Genomic DNA, 15995 nt, shown 5'->3' on the forward strand with positions numbered 1-15995 from the left:
TCAGAATTCCTCCATGTTGCTTTCCCCTTTTATCCTAGATAAACATCAACAAATGTTCAGAATCAAAGGTCATTCCTAAAACTTAAGCTGAGGAAAAGTGCAGGATGAAGCACTATTTTTACTCCTCAAGTCTGTAAGCTATTTTTGCCTGAGCTTTTGATGTCATATCTAAGATATTATTGCCAAGACAAATGTCATGAAGCTTTTCCTTCTAGAGATTTTATAGTTTCAGGCATTAAATTTAAGCATTATACTGGAGTGGGTAGCCTTTCCCTTTAGGCATTATACTGAAGTGAGTAGCCTTTCCCTTCACTAGGGGATCTTCCCAACCCAGAAGTCTAACCTGGGCCTCTCACATTGCTGGTGGAGTCTTTACCAGCTGAGCCACAAGGGAAGCCCTTGTAGTGTGTATACGTTATTTCTTCTATTTCTGTTTATGACTCATCCTGAGACCTCAATGCTAGCCACATTTAGAATATCTCTAGGTTTGTTTTTTCTTAATCCTTTTCTGAGGTCACACATAAATCTTAATTAAAAGCAAAAATATAAAGACACACACGGAAAGGGGGGGGGGGAACCAACTTCATTCAGTTGTGCACTTTCTTGCTGACCAAACTCCATATCCTTCATTCCTCTTCTAATCTTATCATTTCTTAGTCCCTTATAGGATAATCAGCTTGTTCTCTGCTCCTCCCAATAGCCTTATTTCACTTTTCCTTATCCTATTTCTTCTAAAGAGAATGACCTCTCTCCTTAATGCTTTATATGATTTTCTTTATCATTGTACAGCTCTTTAAATCTTTTACTGTTCTTTCATTACTGGACTGGGTTAGAAGTTTCTTAAGGACAGTGACTGTATTTCCTGCTAAATCCTTTAATTCCATATGAAGTCTAATACCGTGCTTTTGTGTGTTCAGTTCAGTTCAGTCGCTCAGTTGTGTCTGACTCTTTGCAACCCCATGGACTGCAGCACGCCAGGCCTCCCTGTTCATCACTGACTCCCAGAGCTTGGTCAGACTCGTGTCCATCAAGTTGGTGATGCCATCCAACCATCTCATCCTCTGTCATCTCCTTCTCCTCCTCCCTTCAGTCTTCCCAGTATCAGGATCTTTTCCAATGAGTCTTCACATCAGGTGGCCAAAATATTGAAACTGCAGCTTCAGCATCGGTCCTTCCAATGAATATTCAGGACTGATTTCCTTTAGGATTGACTGGTTTGATCTCCTTGCTGTCCAAGGGACTTTCAAGAGTCTTCTCCAGCACCACAATTTGAAAGGATCAATTCTTCAGCTCTGAACCTTCTTTATGGTCCAGCTCTCACATCCATATGTGACTACTGGCAAGACCATAGGTTTAGCTATGTGGACCTTTGTTGGCAAAGTGATGTCTCTGCTTTTTAATATGCTGTCTAGGTTTGTCATAGCTTTTCTTCCAAGGAGCAAGTGTCTTAATTTCATGGCTGCAGTCACTGTCTGCAGTGATTTTGGAGCCCAAGAAAATAAAGTCTGTCACTGTTTCCACTTTTTCCCCCTTCTGTTTGCCTTAAAGTGGTGGAACTGGATATACCATGGTCTTAGTTTACGTTGAGTTTTTAAGCCAGCTTCTTTGCTGTCCTCTTTCGCCCTTATCAAGAGGTTCTTTAATTCCTCTTCACTTTTCTGCCATTATAGCGGTAACGTGTGTGTACCACTGATACTTCTCCTGGTAGTCTTGATTCCAGCTTATGAGTCATCCAGCCCGGCATTTCACATGATGTACTCTGCATATAGGTTAAATAAGCAGGGTGACAATACACAGCCTTTTGTACTCTTTTTTTCCAATTTTGAACCAGTGATTCTAACTGTTGCTTCTTGACCTGCGTACAGGTTTCTCAGCAGACAGGGAAGGTGGTCAGGTATTCCCATCTCTTTAAGAATTTTTCATAGTTTATTGTGATCCACTCACTCAGAGAAGGCAATGGCAACCCACTCCAGTACTCTTGCCTGGAAAATTCCATGGATGGAGGAGCCTGGTAGGCTTCAGTCCAGGGGGTCACTGAGTCGGACATGACTGAGCAACTTCACTTTCACTTTTCACTTTCATGCATTGGAGAAGGAAATGGCAACCCACTCCAGTATTCTTGCCTGGAGAATCCGTCTATGGGGTCTCACAGAGTTGGACACGACTGACGTGACTTAGCAGCAGCAGCAGCAGCACACTCAGTATATGCTTTTGCATGGTCAATGACACCCAAATAGATGTTTTTCTGGAATTCCCTTGATTTCCCTCTGATCTAGTGGATGTTGCAATTTGATCTCTAGTTCCTCTGCATTTTCTAAACCCAGCTTGTACATCTGGAAGTTCTTCAGTCACTACTGAAGCCAAGCTTGAAGAATTTTGAGCATTACCTTAGAGTGTGTGAAATGAGTAAAATTGTACAGCAGTTTGAACATTCTTTGAAATTGCCCTTCTTTGAAATTGGAATGAAAACTGACCTTTTCAGTCCTGTGGCCATTGCTGAGTTTTCCAAATTTGCTGACATATTGAGTACAGCGCTTTAACAGCATCATCTTTTAGAATTTGATTTAGGTCATACCTGAATAGCCTAGTGGTGTTCCCTAGTTTCTTTAAATTAAGCATAAATTTTGCAGTAAGGAGTTCATGATCTGAGCCACAGTCAGCTCCTGGTCTTGTTTTTGCTGACTTTACAGAGCTTCTCCATCTTCGGCTGCAAAAAATACAGTCAGTCTGATTTTGGTATTGACAGTCTGCTGATGTCCATATGTAGATTCATCTCTTGTGTTTTTGGAAGAAGGTGTTTGCTATGACCAGTTTGTTCTCTTGGCAAAACTCTGTTAACCTTTGCCCTGCTGCATTTTGTACTTCAAGGCCAAACTTGCCTGTTACTCTAGGTATCTCTTCACTTCCTACATTTGTACTACCATCCCCTAGGATGAAAAGGACATCTTTTTTTGGTGTAAGTTTTAGAAAGTCTGGTAGTTCTTTATAGAGTCATTCAAGTTGAACTTCTTCAGCATTAGTGGTTGGGGCATAGACTTGGGTTACTGTGATGTTAGGTGGTTTGCCTTAGAGACGAACAGAGATCATTCTGTCGTTTTTGAGATTGCATCCAAGTACTGCATTTCGGACTCTTTTATAGCCCTCATAAGGGCTACTCTGTGTCTCGTAAGGGATTCTTGCCCACAGTAGTAGGTATAATGGTCATCTGAATTAAATTCGTCCATTCTGGTCCATTTTGATTCACTGATGCCTAAGATGTTGATGTTCATTCTTGTTATCTCCTGTTTGACATAGCCAGTTTACCTTGATTCAGTGACCTAACATTCCAGGTTTCTATTCAGTATTGTTCTTTATAGCATCAGACTTTATTTTCACCACCAGACATATCCACAGCTGAGCATCATTTCTGCTTTGGCCCAACCTCTTCATTCTTTCTGGATCTGTTTCTCTCTTCTTCCCCAGGAACATATTGGACATCTTCCAACCTGGGGAAGATGTCATATCTTCCTTCCGGTGTCATATCTTTTTGCCTTTTCACACTGTTCATGGGATTCTCGAGGCAAGAACACTGGAGTGGTTTACAGTTCCCTCTGCCAGTGGACCATGTTTTGTCAGAACTCTCCACAATGACACGTCCATCTTGGGTGGCCCTGTACCGCATGGCCCATAGCTTCATTGAGTTACACAAGCCTCTTCATCTCAAGGCTGTGATCCGTGAAGGGGACATGAAGAGGAAGGACCAGCAAAAACCAGGAAAGAAAGAGCTAGGTCAGAGATGGACACCTCTCTTCTGGATAGTCAGAGAATACTGAAGTCTAGAAGGGAGGTATTATGGATGCTTCACCCCTGAATACATCTTTGAGAGGCCTGTGTATGCTGTGCCTTTAAGAGGCCCATGTGTATTGTATACTGTGAATGTCTACGTTGATTGCCAAAAAGCCATTTTTTCCTCATGTCACCTTTAATGTTGATTGTGTCATTATATATGAACTTACCTCTTAAACTATAAGTAGTTATAATACGGTTGAGTTCATTTTACTTTGTAAAATTTTGGTCATTGCGTGTTTGTCTCTTGTCTTTTTTAAATAACATTATGTGGAAATGAAAGTGATGATATCTAATATTTGTTGTGTGCAGGATACATTTGTTTTAACTTCATTATGGTTTTCATATCCTTTCAAAGAAAATGTTGTTTTAGTGATGGTATTTTATCAGGAACTATTCTATAGCCCAGGAGAGAAGTTAATTCATTGCATACAATGATTTTCTAAGAACTTGAGGGATTAATTTTCTTGGTCAAAAAAAGGATAACTTGGTAGCTATGAAGACAAAATGACAGGGAGACTTTTTTAAAGTTTTTGAATTTTTGAACTCTTTGAATGTATTGTCATGAGTGAAAGTGAAGAAATGAAAGTGTTAGTCGCTTAGTCATGTTCGGCTCTTTGCAACCCCATGGACTGTAACTCACCAGGCTCCTCTGTCCATGGAATTCTCCAGGCAAGAATACTGGAGTGGGTAGTCATTCCCTTCTCCAGGGGATTGTCCCGACCCAGGGATTGAACCCGGGTCTCCTACATTGCAGGGAGATTCTTTACAGTCTGAGCCACCATAAGTTATTAATATTAAATTAAATCATTAGTGATAAAGTGGTATATTACTTTTAAAACTTTTAATATGGATTCTTGACTCAAATATTTAGAAAGAGAAATTAAAGACTTGCTTCCATCAAGTATTATTTCAAACCACAGCAGTAATTATATTTGTACTTAAATATTCTGAATTGCAGAAGCAAATTAGGCTGCTGCTAGCCATTCTAAATAGCAGTACTGAAAAAAAAATACTGAAATGGGAAACAAGTCTGGCATGCAATAGCAAAATTGAAGTATATATCTGTTTAACCAGAGAATGTCCTCAGTTTGGTAAAAGGGTTAGAAATACAGTCTCCTTTGGAGACTGATTAAAAATAATAGATAAAATAAAGAATGATGTGCTCAATGAGCTACAGTTCAAATAGAGGAAATTTAATGGGAAATGATTACATTAGTAGCAGATGGCTTTGCTTCCTGAATTGCAATTTGACTGGAAATCCTAGAAGAGCTTAAATTTATTTTTCAGATTTTTGAGTCTGATTAAAGATAGATAAAGAGATTTGTTTATTTGCTGTGTTATTGTGATTCTTACTGTGTCTTTTGGATTTTTCGTTTGTATCAGGCTATATTTATGATTCCTACAAACCCACCACCAACATTCAGGAAGCCAGAACTTTGGTCTGATGATTTCACCGATTTTGTTAAGAAGTGCCTAGTGAAGAACCCTGAGCAGAGAGCTACTGCAACACAGCTTTTACAGGTCAGTGCTTGTGTCTCTACAGGAGGATGTTTTCTTTATATACCTTTTTGCTGTTTCTGACATTGACCAAGATCATTATGAGTTTCATTAACTGATTTATTTATTCATTAACTGATTTGTAAAGATGTGAACTTTCCAGGAAATATGGATTGATGTACAGACAGACACACACACACACCTTTCTCCTCCTGTATATTCTGTTTCTCTCATTTAAAAATTTTGTTTTCCAAGTTCAATTTTCTGCCCTCCCCCCTTCCCCACTAATTTTTGTTGCCAATTCTTTCCTCCTAAAATTGTGTTAAAACTAAACTTCTGTAGGGTTCTCATTTCAGAAATGAGTTTCTTTTCCATTGTTATTGTTTCTTATGTTTTAACTTCCAGATGTATTATTCCTTGACCCAGCATTTCTTCTTTGACTTTTTGCCCTATAAGACATGTAAATACGAAATCCCTGAACTCCTTGAGAAGATCGCACATTGTAAATACTGGTGGCAAGATGACCTAGATGAAGAGTGTCAGTGTCCCTGTACAAGTAGATTGTATGCAGAGTGTCAGGAGGCTTTCTTTTTTTTTCTAAATCTGTTTTGACATTAAATGCAAGTAGAAATAATTTAATACTTTTAGTAATTATTCATGAGTCTTTACTTTCCCAGCAGAATTGACTTAGACCTGTGTGCTATGATAAGTGTGCATGTTAACAAAACTTGATATTTGGAGAATAGTTCTTTTTAAGTGACAAAAAGATTAAAAACATAGTTATAAAAAGTGATTTTTCTAAGGTAATGTTTTTTAAAAAAGGAATTATTGAGAATGTTAGAAACTAGCCCTTTAATATAAGGTTTATTGTTACAAAAATTTAGCTTAATACTCAGTTTCCATGAAAAGTGGTTGAGCAAAATCTGTCTAGAATAAAACACCATATACTCTTTGACCTAGTAGTTACTCTTCTAGCAATTTACAGAGAAATTTAACCACGTGTGAAATAACATAGGTGTAAAAACTCTTCATAAACCATTATAATGGCAAAAGATTGGAAACAACATAAATATCTGTCAACAGATTGGAAGCAATTTGAGGTCTGCTGCGGGGAGTTATTGGCAAAATACACACACCCACATATACATATATGTATGTATACATATGTCAGTGCTTACAGTGGAGTAGCTGTAGAAAAATAAGCAAGAAAATGGCCTCCAGAGAAGGTAACTACATGGCTGAGAAGCAGTAGTGGGATGGAAACTTTGTTTTTGCCGAAGACTCTTTTTTTAAGACTTTTGAGTTTGGTTTTATGTGCCCATATTACCTTTCAAAAGTTAATTAATTGAAACATTATTTTTGAAATATTGTCAGCACTTCAAAGGAATTTTAAGCACATAAATCAAAGATCTATTGCTGTTGTTATTGTGTTGAATCTCTAAATTATTTAACTTATGGTTAAATAAGAAGATAAGAAAGAAGGGGGAGGGGAAATAACAAAAAAAATGGGACAAATAGTATAAAATCTGATGAGGAAAGTAAATCCAAATACATCCAATGACTGGTTTTTGGGTAATTTAACCAATATTTTTTTCTGGTCTTTCTTCCATAATCGTTTCTAATCTCTTTAAAGAAATTCTGTTTTTAACCTAGAGTTCTTAGGGTGGAAAAGCATTTAAGAAATATTCCAGTAAAATTCCCTAATTTTGTATACAAGAGTACTGAATCCCAGAAAAGTTCAGTGACTCACGAAAGATCACACAGTGATCAAGGGATTCTTCTAGGGTTATTCCACTTGTCCCCTAGCCTCACTTGTCACCCTTTCTCCATTCTGCTTTCTGCCCAGAAATTGACCTGTATGTGTGAAAGTTGCTCAGTTGTGTCCAACTCTTTGCAACCCCGTGGACTATACAGTCCATGGAATTCTCCAGGCCAGAATACTAGAGTGGGTAGCCTTTCCCTTCTCCAGGGGATCTTCCCAACCCAGGGATCGGACCCAGGTCTCCTGCATTGCAGGCAGAGTCTTTATCAGCTGAGCCACATGGGAAGCCCAGTTGACCTGTATGGATTATATTAATAAGCTCGTTACTCTCTGGCTTCTAGCTGGGTTTGGCTCAAGCATTTTTCTTTATATTGAGGGCAAACAGTGCAGCTGGTTTTGAATAGTGCTTGCTGCTGCTGCTAAGTCACCTCAGTCGTGTCCGACTCGGTGTGACCCCATAGACGGCGGCCCAGCAGGCTGCCCCTTATGAGCCAGTATTTGTTTTTTTGATTTTTAAAAAACGTTTCCTGTTGTGCTGTTGTTGGGCATGGAGGCCCTCTGTTATAATGTTGGTGTGTCCACCTCTGGCCTCTTAACACCTTGCTTGACTTCCCTTTTTTTCCCCTTTATAAATGCTGAAATAGTCGACTTGCAGTTTCATGTTTCATACAGATCATGTCTTTTCAATCCTCTATACCTTTTCTCACCCCTCACTTGCTAGTTTAAAGACTGGCAGGCTCCTTTTTACTCATTGTTTCATTGTTTCTAAATTCAAATTAGGTACTCCTCCAGAAAGCCTTCCTTTCATCTTTGTTCAGGCTAATTGTTTCTCAGGGTTTCCATAAGCACCCTGGCCATGCCTTTTGCCATGTTAGGATGAAATAACTTGTTTCTGTGTCTTTGTCCTGGATTGTAACTAGTTCAAGGTCAAGTGGTACTCTTTTGGGGAGGGGCGTTGTTTTTCGCACCTCTGGTATCTTAGTACAGGTATCTGTATCCTGGTATCTTTAATATACATGTAGTGCTTAATGCATGTGTATTAAATTCAATATATGTTTATTTAAGATAGCAAACTTCTGATTTGAAAAGCTTTTAGACAGAAGTACTATCTGTTGTATCATTTGAGTCTCATTAGACTCCGAGTTTTATTTTACTGAATGTCTGAAAGCCATCCTGTTCTGTCTCTTAAGGGAGTTTTGCATATGTTTTATATGTTATAAGTTAAATTATGTTTTAACTTTAAGAATATAGTCTTATTACCAAGTTTAAGTGGACATTTGCCTATAACCTACATGTGTAGATTTTACCATATTGATTTGTAGACTTTGATAAACAGGTTTTGAAGAGGAATTTGTGCTGAATTTTTTATAGTGGTTTATCTTCCAACATTAGATAATTGTATAAGTTTAAACGAGCAGACTAAGACTGAAAGGATCCTTTGAGATTAAGTTGAACTCTTGGTAGTTTTTAAAAGATGAGGATATTGAATCCCCAGGGACAGTTTAAGTTCAGCCTGGTGGCCCTAGAATTCCTAATCTGGAGATGTTCCCTGTACTTCTGGTGGGTAGCCTAGAACCTGAAAGTCAATTCTTGCCCTAGTCTGGCCTTCTAGAAGAGTGAGATCTGTCATTATTCAAATTAGCCCATGGGCTTGGCTGAAATAGGTGGTGTCGTGGGTCACTTTGTGAACTCTCATGGCATATGACTTAGTTTTCATTTTACCAGTTGAAGTGAGGAGTAGAAACTTTATCTACCTTGCTGTCCCTCCCATTTATAATATAATTATCTTTAATACTTCCTCTTTATTACATTGAGGTCCATATCAGAGTGTTATATTTATTTTAACCTTTAAACAATCGAGAAAACCAGGATAAGGGATGACTGTTTAACCTGTTTTTGTTTTCTTCAGTGTTCTTCCTCCTAATGTTCCAGAAGTTCCTTCTTTTGTTCCTTTCTATCTGTTTAGAAGATTTCCTTTAGCCATTCGTTTAGAGTAGGCCTTTGTTAACAAATTGTCTTGATTTTCCTTCACCTGAGAACATCTTGTTTCTTCTTCATTCCTGATGGATAGAATCCTTTCTTGGTTGCCAGTTCTTTGAATACTTGGAAAATGTTGTGCCACGCTTTCTTGTAAGAAATCTACAGTCATCTGAATTGTTTTACCCCTTGGTCTTTTCAAGACTTTTTTCTTTGTCTTTATTTTCAGAAGTTTAATTAAGATGTGTGTTGGTATGAATTTCTTTGGGTCTGTACTGTTCAGCTTCTTGACTCTGTGGGTTTATATCTCTTGCCAATTTGGGGAAGTTTCCAACTATTATTTTATCGGACATTTTTCAGCCCTACCCTCTACTCTCTTTCTAGGACTCCATTAACACAAGTGTTAGATTTTTTTTGTTTCACTCCCACAGATTCCTGAGATTCTGTTCATTTTTATGCCAGTTTAGTTTCTCTCATTCATATTGTGTAATTTCTACTGTTTCATATTCTGATTCACCGAGTCCTCTCTGTCCTCATTCTGCTATAGAGCCAGCCCATCCATCAGGTTTTATTTTTGTTATATATTTTAGTTTTAATTTTTTCATTTGTTTCTTTTTTGTGTCTTCTAATTCTTTGCTGAGGCTTTCTAATGTGTCATGTGTTTACAGGCATGTTTATTGAAGGATTTTTATGACTGCTCTAAAATCCCTGCTAGATAATTTTGTTATCCATGTCATCTCGATATTGGTATCTGTTGAACCAGTTAAGTTGAGTTAATTGCTTCTTATTGTGATGAGTGATTTTCATTTGAAACCTGGGCATTTTGAGTATTATGTTTTGAGACGCTGGATCTTACTTAAATTCTCTGTAATGAGTGGTGTCCTCTGATAGTGCTTCAGTGGGGTAGAGGGGCACCATCATTTCTCTCAGGTAGCATTAGAAGTCCAGGCCCCCCTACGTGGTCTCTTTTGACATGTAGGGTTGGGGAGGGGCTCCTTATTACCACCAGCCAGGGTTGAGGACTCAGGTTCCTTCAGTGGCCTCTGCAGGCACTGTAGGGCCTCAGTATAGCTGGGCAGCGACGGAAGTTCTGATTCTCCCCTCGGCCGCCTCCAGTCCCCTCTAGCAGAGAGGGAGGTGGGGTTTCCTTATTACGGCCTGATAGTGCTGGAAGTCCAGGTTGTCACGAGATCTCCACCAACACTCCCCACTGGGGGAGGGAAGCACCTTTTATACTGCTGGGTGTGGATGAACGCCCCAGCTTAACATTTGCTCTTCTCGGATACTACTGCAGTGAAAGGATTGGACAGCCTCCAGAGGGTAGAAGTCTAGGTTCCCCACCCAGCCTTTGCTGCATGGGGTGGGGTCAGTGTTTTCTCTGCAGTGTTTGGTGGAGCAGAATGGTTATTGTTTAAAAGAGAGGGTTGCGTGCTGGCTAACTGTCCTTTCCTGATCCTTTCACTCAAGAGAGAGCAGGCTTTTGTAGGGGCTGTTTTAGTCTGTGCCGTGGGTGTTTCTGGGTTCCTGACTTCTTCAATAACCAGGCTGGGATAAATGAAGTAAAAGGAAAGCCCATGAAACTCACAGCTGTGTCATTGCTTTAGTGCCACAGTCCCAAGCTGGTTTGCCACCTTCTCTCCACCTTCCAGTGTCTTCCTGTGCTTGTTTATGTATAATGCCCAGGGTTTTCACTATGCTTTGATGGAACGGTATAGAGGAAAGGATGACTGCCCAGTCGGTCCAGAAGCAGAAGTCTCTTCTGCAGTTCACTCCTTGGAAGAAATGATTAATTTAAATTCTTTCAGTTAAGAAATTGATAACTCAGAACATGAACAAAGTTTAACAGTTCAGATTTTAGAAGAGTAAATCTTTAAGCAGCTTTATTTCTTAAAATACACGACCAAGAATGTGATAGGCTGGTTTTGGGTAGTCTCTGTCTTCCGTTCAAGTGGTGTAAGGATTCCTGTCCTCTTACTTTGTGTTTAACTTGAGATACTTGATTTTTTTGCCACGCCACACAGTTCGCAGGATCCTAGTTCCCAGACCAGGGATTGAGCCTGGGCCCTGCCGTGAAAGCACCAAGTCCTAACCACTGGGCTGTGGCAGAAACAGAGAAACTGTTGCCTTTTAGAGTTTGGTCTGTTTATCTTTTTCTTATTGATACTCTTCTTAAAACTCTTAAAGTAACTACCCTCTTGTCTGACATAAATGTTAAAGTTTTAGTTCATTTATGGTTTTTTCCCTGTGTTTCATGGCACGGGGTTGAACATATAAATATTCTCCTGTATTACCAGTTCTTTTATATTTCCATTTTTTGACTTTTAACTTCTTAATCCATCTGTAATTTATTTTGATATTTCTGTGGTGAAGATCTAACTTAATTCAAAACCTTCCTCTCAACCCCCAAAATAACAAAGCAGTAAGTATTTTTTCCTCACTGGTTGGTTTTCATAATATGCCAGCTTATTTTGTACATTATATTCTATTTCCAGGCATTATATTCTGTTTTGTTGTTCTTTCCATTCTTATGCTGGTACCACATGCTTTTCTAGGCATTTAACAAAAAGATATTACTTCTGTTTATTGATTTTTCTGTTAACCTGATTATATTATTCAGATTGCTTTAATCTTTTTTAGTGTTCTATTTCTCAGTGACTAAAAAGAAATACTAATGTCTCCTCTTCTTATTTATTTAGATCTTCTTAGGTCTCTGTTTTCGTTATATATCATAATGCTATACTAATATATCAAATTTATAACTATATTTCTTTGTATTATGTCCCTTATTAATATTATATGACTCTTCCTTCACTTACCATTTTTTGTCTTCATTTCTGCTTTTTTTGATCATGTTCTTCTTGACATTGTTTTATGTTTGATATTTCGTTGCCTGTCCTTGACTTTTAACCCAAGTTCTTTTTAGTATCCCCTGCTAGAAACATAATTTGGATTTATTTTGTTAAATATATCTCATATAGAAAGCATGTAGTTGAAGTTATCTTATGAACTCAGTGTGTTTTAGTACTTAACTAAGATACTGCTATAATGGAAACTCAGCACATTTATTTGCATTGGTTTGTACAGCAACGTTTCAGTCACGTGTCATGTTTCAGTTTTGCCACCTTGTCTTCTCTGGTTTTTGTTGTTGTTCTGTTCTTTTTTATGTTGCTTTGAATTTTAAAATTTTACTACCAGCTACTTGTAAAAAGCTTTCAAGTATTCTTAAAAAATTTGCCAATGTGTCTGATAAAACTTTTCTTGTGATGATCAGTTCAGTTCAGTTGCTCAGTCGTGTCTGACTCTCTGCGACCCCATGAACTGCAGCACGCCGGGCCTCCCTGTCCATCACCAACTCCCGGAGTTTACCCAGACTCATGTCCATTGAGTCAGTGATGCCTTCCATCACGAATGCTCAAATATTATGGCCTTGTTCTTAAAGTACCCTTTTAACTTTATTAGCCAGTTCCTCTTTGTTGGTCAGAATCATGCCTGTAGTGATTATGTAGGGAAAAAATGAGTACAAATGAAGTAAGACATACTGAGATTTTGAGATTAGGAATGTTAAGCTCTGTAGACTAATGTTAGTGTAACACTGTGTGGTCAGTTCACAATGAACTGCATGAAAGTAAGTTTGCAATAGACTGGATGTGTACTTTGGCATTTCTTAAAGATAAAACTGTGGCTTGGAATTTGGCTCATAATTTTTCCTGAAAAGATAAAGCATAAATACAATTTGATATTTTTTTGCCTTTGTAAAGAGGTACACTTCTACTGGTTCTCAGTTTTTGCCGTGTTGGTCTTCCTTCACTTCTGTTAATACATAGTCTCTCAATCCTTCTTAAGAGTTTTTCCACCAGATTCAGTACTTCCTCTTGATTGTGGCAGCTATTTTTTTTTAACTCTTAATAATTTACACCTGTTTTACAGTTTCTCCCCATCTTACTTCATTCCTAAACTCTACTGCAAGATTGTGGTATCACATTCTTTTCCTTACACTATTCTCTCATCTGTGTAATTAAAGGGGCTGTCAGGCAAAATTCCGGTATCTCATTCTGAGTATTTATCCCTCTTGCCCCACTGTTACCTGTATCTAAACTCTTGGGACACCATTTTTGTAAGCCGTGTTTCTGTTTTGGCTCAACAGCTCTTCCTACAGTGTTTCACATCCATCTCCTATCTTTCTTTGTGTGTTTGTTCGTATCATTCATACTTTTCCTTCTCCCTGAAACAGTCTGTTTCTTCTCTGTGAGACACCTGATATTACTTCACCTACTCATTTACTTTTATATCACTTAATCATATAGACTGTGCTAGATCATCATGAATGTAACTTGTATGTCACACTGTAATTTTTTTTATGCGTTTCTCTTTTATTCCTTATTCTGGATAAGAAGTTCTTTAAGGGTACAGAGCATATATTCAGTTATTACTAATTTTTGCAGCCTCTTTACCAGTGTTACTCAGAAATTCTGATAGCAGGACTGGGATTTCTTCCTTCTCGCTCTCCATCATCCTTTAGGACAGTCTTTGTCTGTTTCCCAACATGGCAGAAAGAGAAGAAATCACAGAAGAGTGCCCTCTCTCAGTGTTCTGAGGTCCAGATCAGAGGGCTGGAACACAACACAGACGCTGGTCTTTAATTCAGTACCAGTGAAATATCGGTATTGCATTGGTGAGAACTTAGTCCATAATCACAACCAACTGAAAGGGAGTCTGAGAGAGGCAGATGTAGCTGGGCAGCCATAGGTCCAGTCCCAACTCTGTTTTGGTGAGTGACTAGGAGTCTCCACCATAGGTATGTTGATAGAACTTAATTATCTGGTGATCAGTCTATAACTGCTATAAAAGAATTTATTGGTTCTGTCTCATCTATCCTAGAACTTCTGTATTCAGGTAAAATTCTTACTCTTAGTTTTCCCAAATGATACCTTCACCATTTTAAAGCCTCCTACAAATGTCAGTAAATTTCTTCTTTAGCACTAAAAATTGTTTTACCTTTAAAAATATTTTTGTGTTGTATTAATCTTTATTAAAATAACTCAGATGACTTTGATCTGACTCTTATCTACTGACGTGTAATTAAGAAAATTACATTTTGAAGCTGTATTGCTGATTCAAAATACTAATTCAGTGAAATCCTTACGGTTTGTCTGACATCGCTCACCAATTAATTATAAATACGTTTTTTTTTAAATCCTCAAAAAAAATAGTTATCTATCTATTCCAAATTAAACTTTTAACCTTTCCCTCTACATTCTCTCATGTTCCCCCTTTTGAATTACAAAGTCCTCCAACACCCAGGTATTTCCTGATTGTTCTATTTCCTCTTATCAGGATTATTGCAAACTCAGATGTTTTAGCTACATCAGGATGATACAAAAAAAAAAGAAGTGAAAAGTTACTTTATATATAGTATAGAAATTAAGTAGTACTTATTTTTTGAAAAATATTTTTCTTTTATTACTGTTTTTTACTTTTCCCTTGGAAATGATTACATTATTAAATATATAATAAATAGAAAATATGTAAAAGAAGTAAAAAAAAATAGTTGTCTTCCTTTTGACTACTGACTTTAGCTGTTGGCTTGTTAAGATTAATTAAAATTTGTAACAATATCAAAATCATTTTACTTTTATATATAATATAATCACTGATCTTTGGGCTTCCCTGGTGGCTCACACAGTAAAGAATCTGCCTGCAATGCAGGAGACCTGGGTTCAATCGCTGGGTTGGAATGATCCCCTGGAGAAGGGAATGGCAACCCACTCCAGTATTCTTGCCTGGAGAATCCCATGAACAGAGGAGCCTGGCAAGCTGCAGTCCATGGGGTTGCAGAGTCGGACGCGACTGAGTGACTAAGCACACACATACACCAATCTTTAAAAAAAAAATTTGGCTTTTGACTACATAATCTATACTTCCTTTGGAAAATTATATCTCTAACAGTGATGTATTTTCATCAACAGGATTACATTTGTTTTTGTGTTCTGCAGTGGTTTTTTAAAAACAAGTAAACCTAAAAAGTAAAATCTTTATTTCTAAAGCAGCTGAAATATCCTCTGTTCTTAACCTATCTATTTAATTCTGGATAAAGAACCAATCATTGAAGCCTGTTATCCTGGTTCACATTTATATATTGTTTTAATGTTTTTAAGACATAATTCAGAGAAGCCATTTGAATTTATACCATTGAATTTTACTTTTCTAGCACCCTTTTATTAAGAATGCAAAACCTGTATCGATTTTAAGAGACCTGATCACAGAAGCAATGGAGATCAAAGCTAAAAGACATGAAGAACAGCAGCGAGAACTGGAAGAGGAGGAAGAAAATTCGGTTAGTAATTACTCTAAAAAAATTAGTCTTTTTCTTCTGAGGATTTTTTCTATAATTTCGTTTTTTTCTTTTCTTTAAATATATCAATAGCACTTTCTGTCTTATTATACAAGTGAAGTATATTTGTTCATTAAATCTCAAAATATATTTTGTTTTTGTTAAACGTTCACTACTCTTTTCTGGTAGCTAAGCATTAGTGACTAATGGGGAATGTAAGGTTAATATAGTAAGCTTATACAGTATCTGTTGTCTAGTTGATATTAGCTCTCTTGTTTGTTGAATAAATGTTTTCTTGAATTTGGTCAATTTGGTTGGATGGCATCACCGACTCAATGGAGATGAGTTTGAGTAGACTCCGGGAATTGGTGACGGACAGGGAGGCCTGGCGTGGTCCATGGGGTCACAAAGAGTCGGACATAACTGAGCGACTGAACTGAACTGATGTCATATTTTCTGGAACTTGCTTTTAACTGATCATCAATGGGTTGATGCCACAGCAGAAGATGGGTTATTAGAGAAAGCAGGAGGGACATAAAAGGACCAGCTTATTCCATTTACTTTAAATTAGTGCATCAGTGCATTTTAATAAAGTAAAAG

The 15995-nt window shown here is 37.7% G+C and overlaps 1 protein-coding gene across 3 annotated transcripts in view; it reads left to right on the forward strand.

Annotated features, from left to right (window-relative positions):
* STK3 (serine/threonine kinase 3) overlaps positions 1-15995 on the forward strand; it is a 311132-nt gene that overhangs the window by 162744 nt on the left and 132393 nt on the right. For all 3 annotated transcript variants that reach the window (XM_010812167.4, XM_059893297.1, NM_001079607.2), the window contains exons 7-8: positions 5212-5349; positions 15273-15398. In XM_010812167.4, the coding sequence (XP_010810469.1) occupies positions 5212-5349; positions 15273-15398 (264 nt within the window). The remainder of the gene's footprint in view (positions 1-5211; positions 5350-15272; positions 15399-15995) is intronic.

Source organism: Bos taurus, chromosome 14 (assembly GCF_002263795.3).
Source record: "Bos taurus isolate L1 Dominette 01449 registration number 42190680 breed Hereford chromosome 14, ARS-UCD2.0, whole genome shotgun sequence".
NCBI classification, from domain to species: Eukaryota; Metazoa; Chordata; class Mammalia; order Artiodactyla; family Bovidae; genus Bos; species Bos taurus.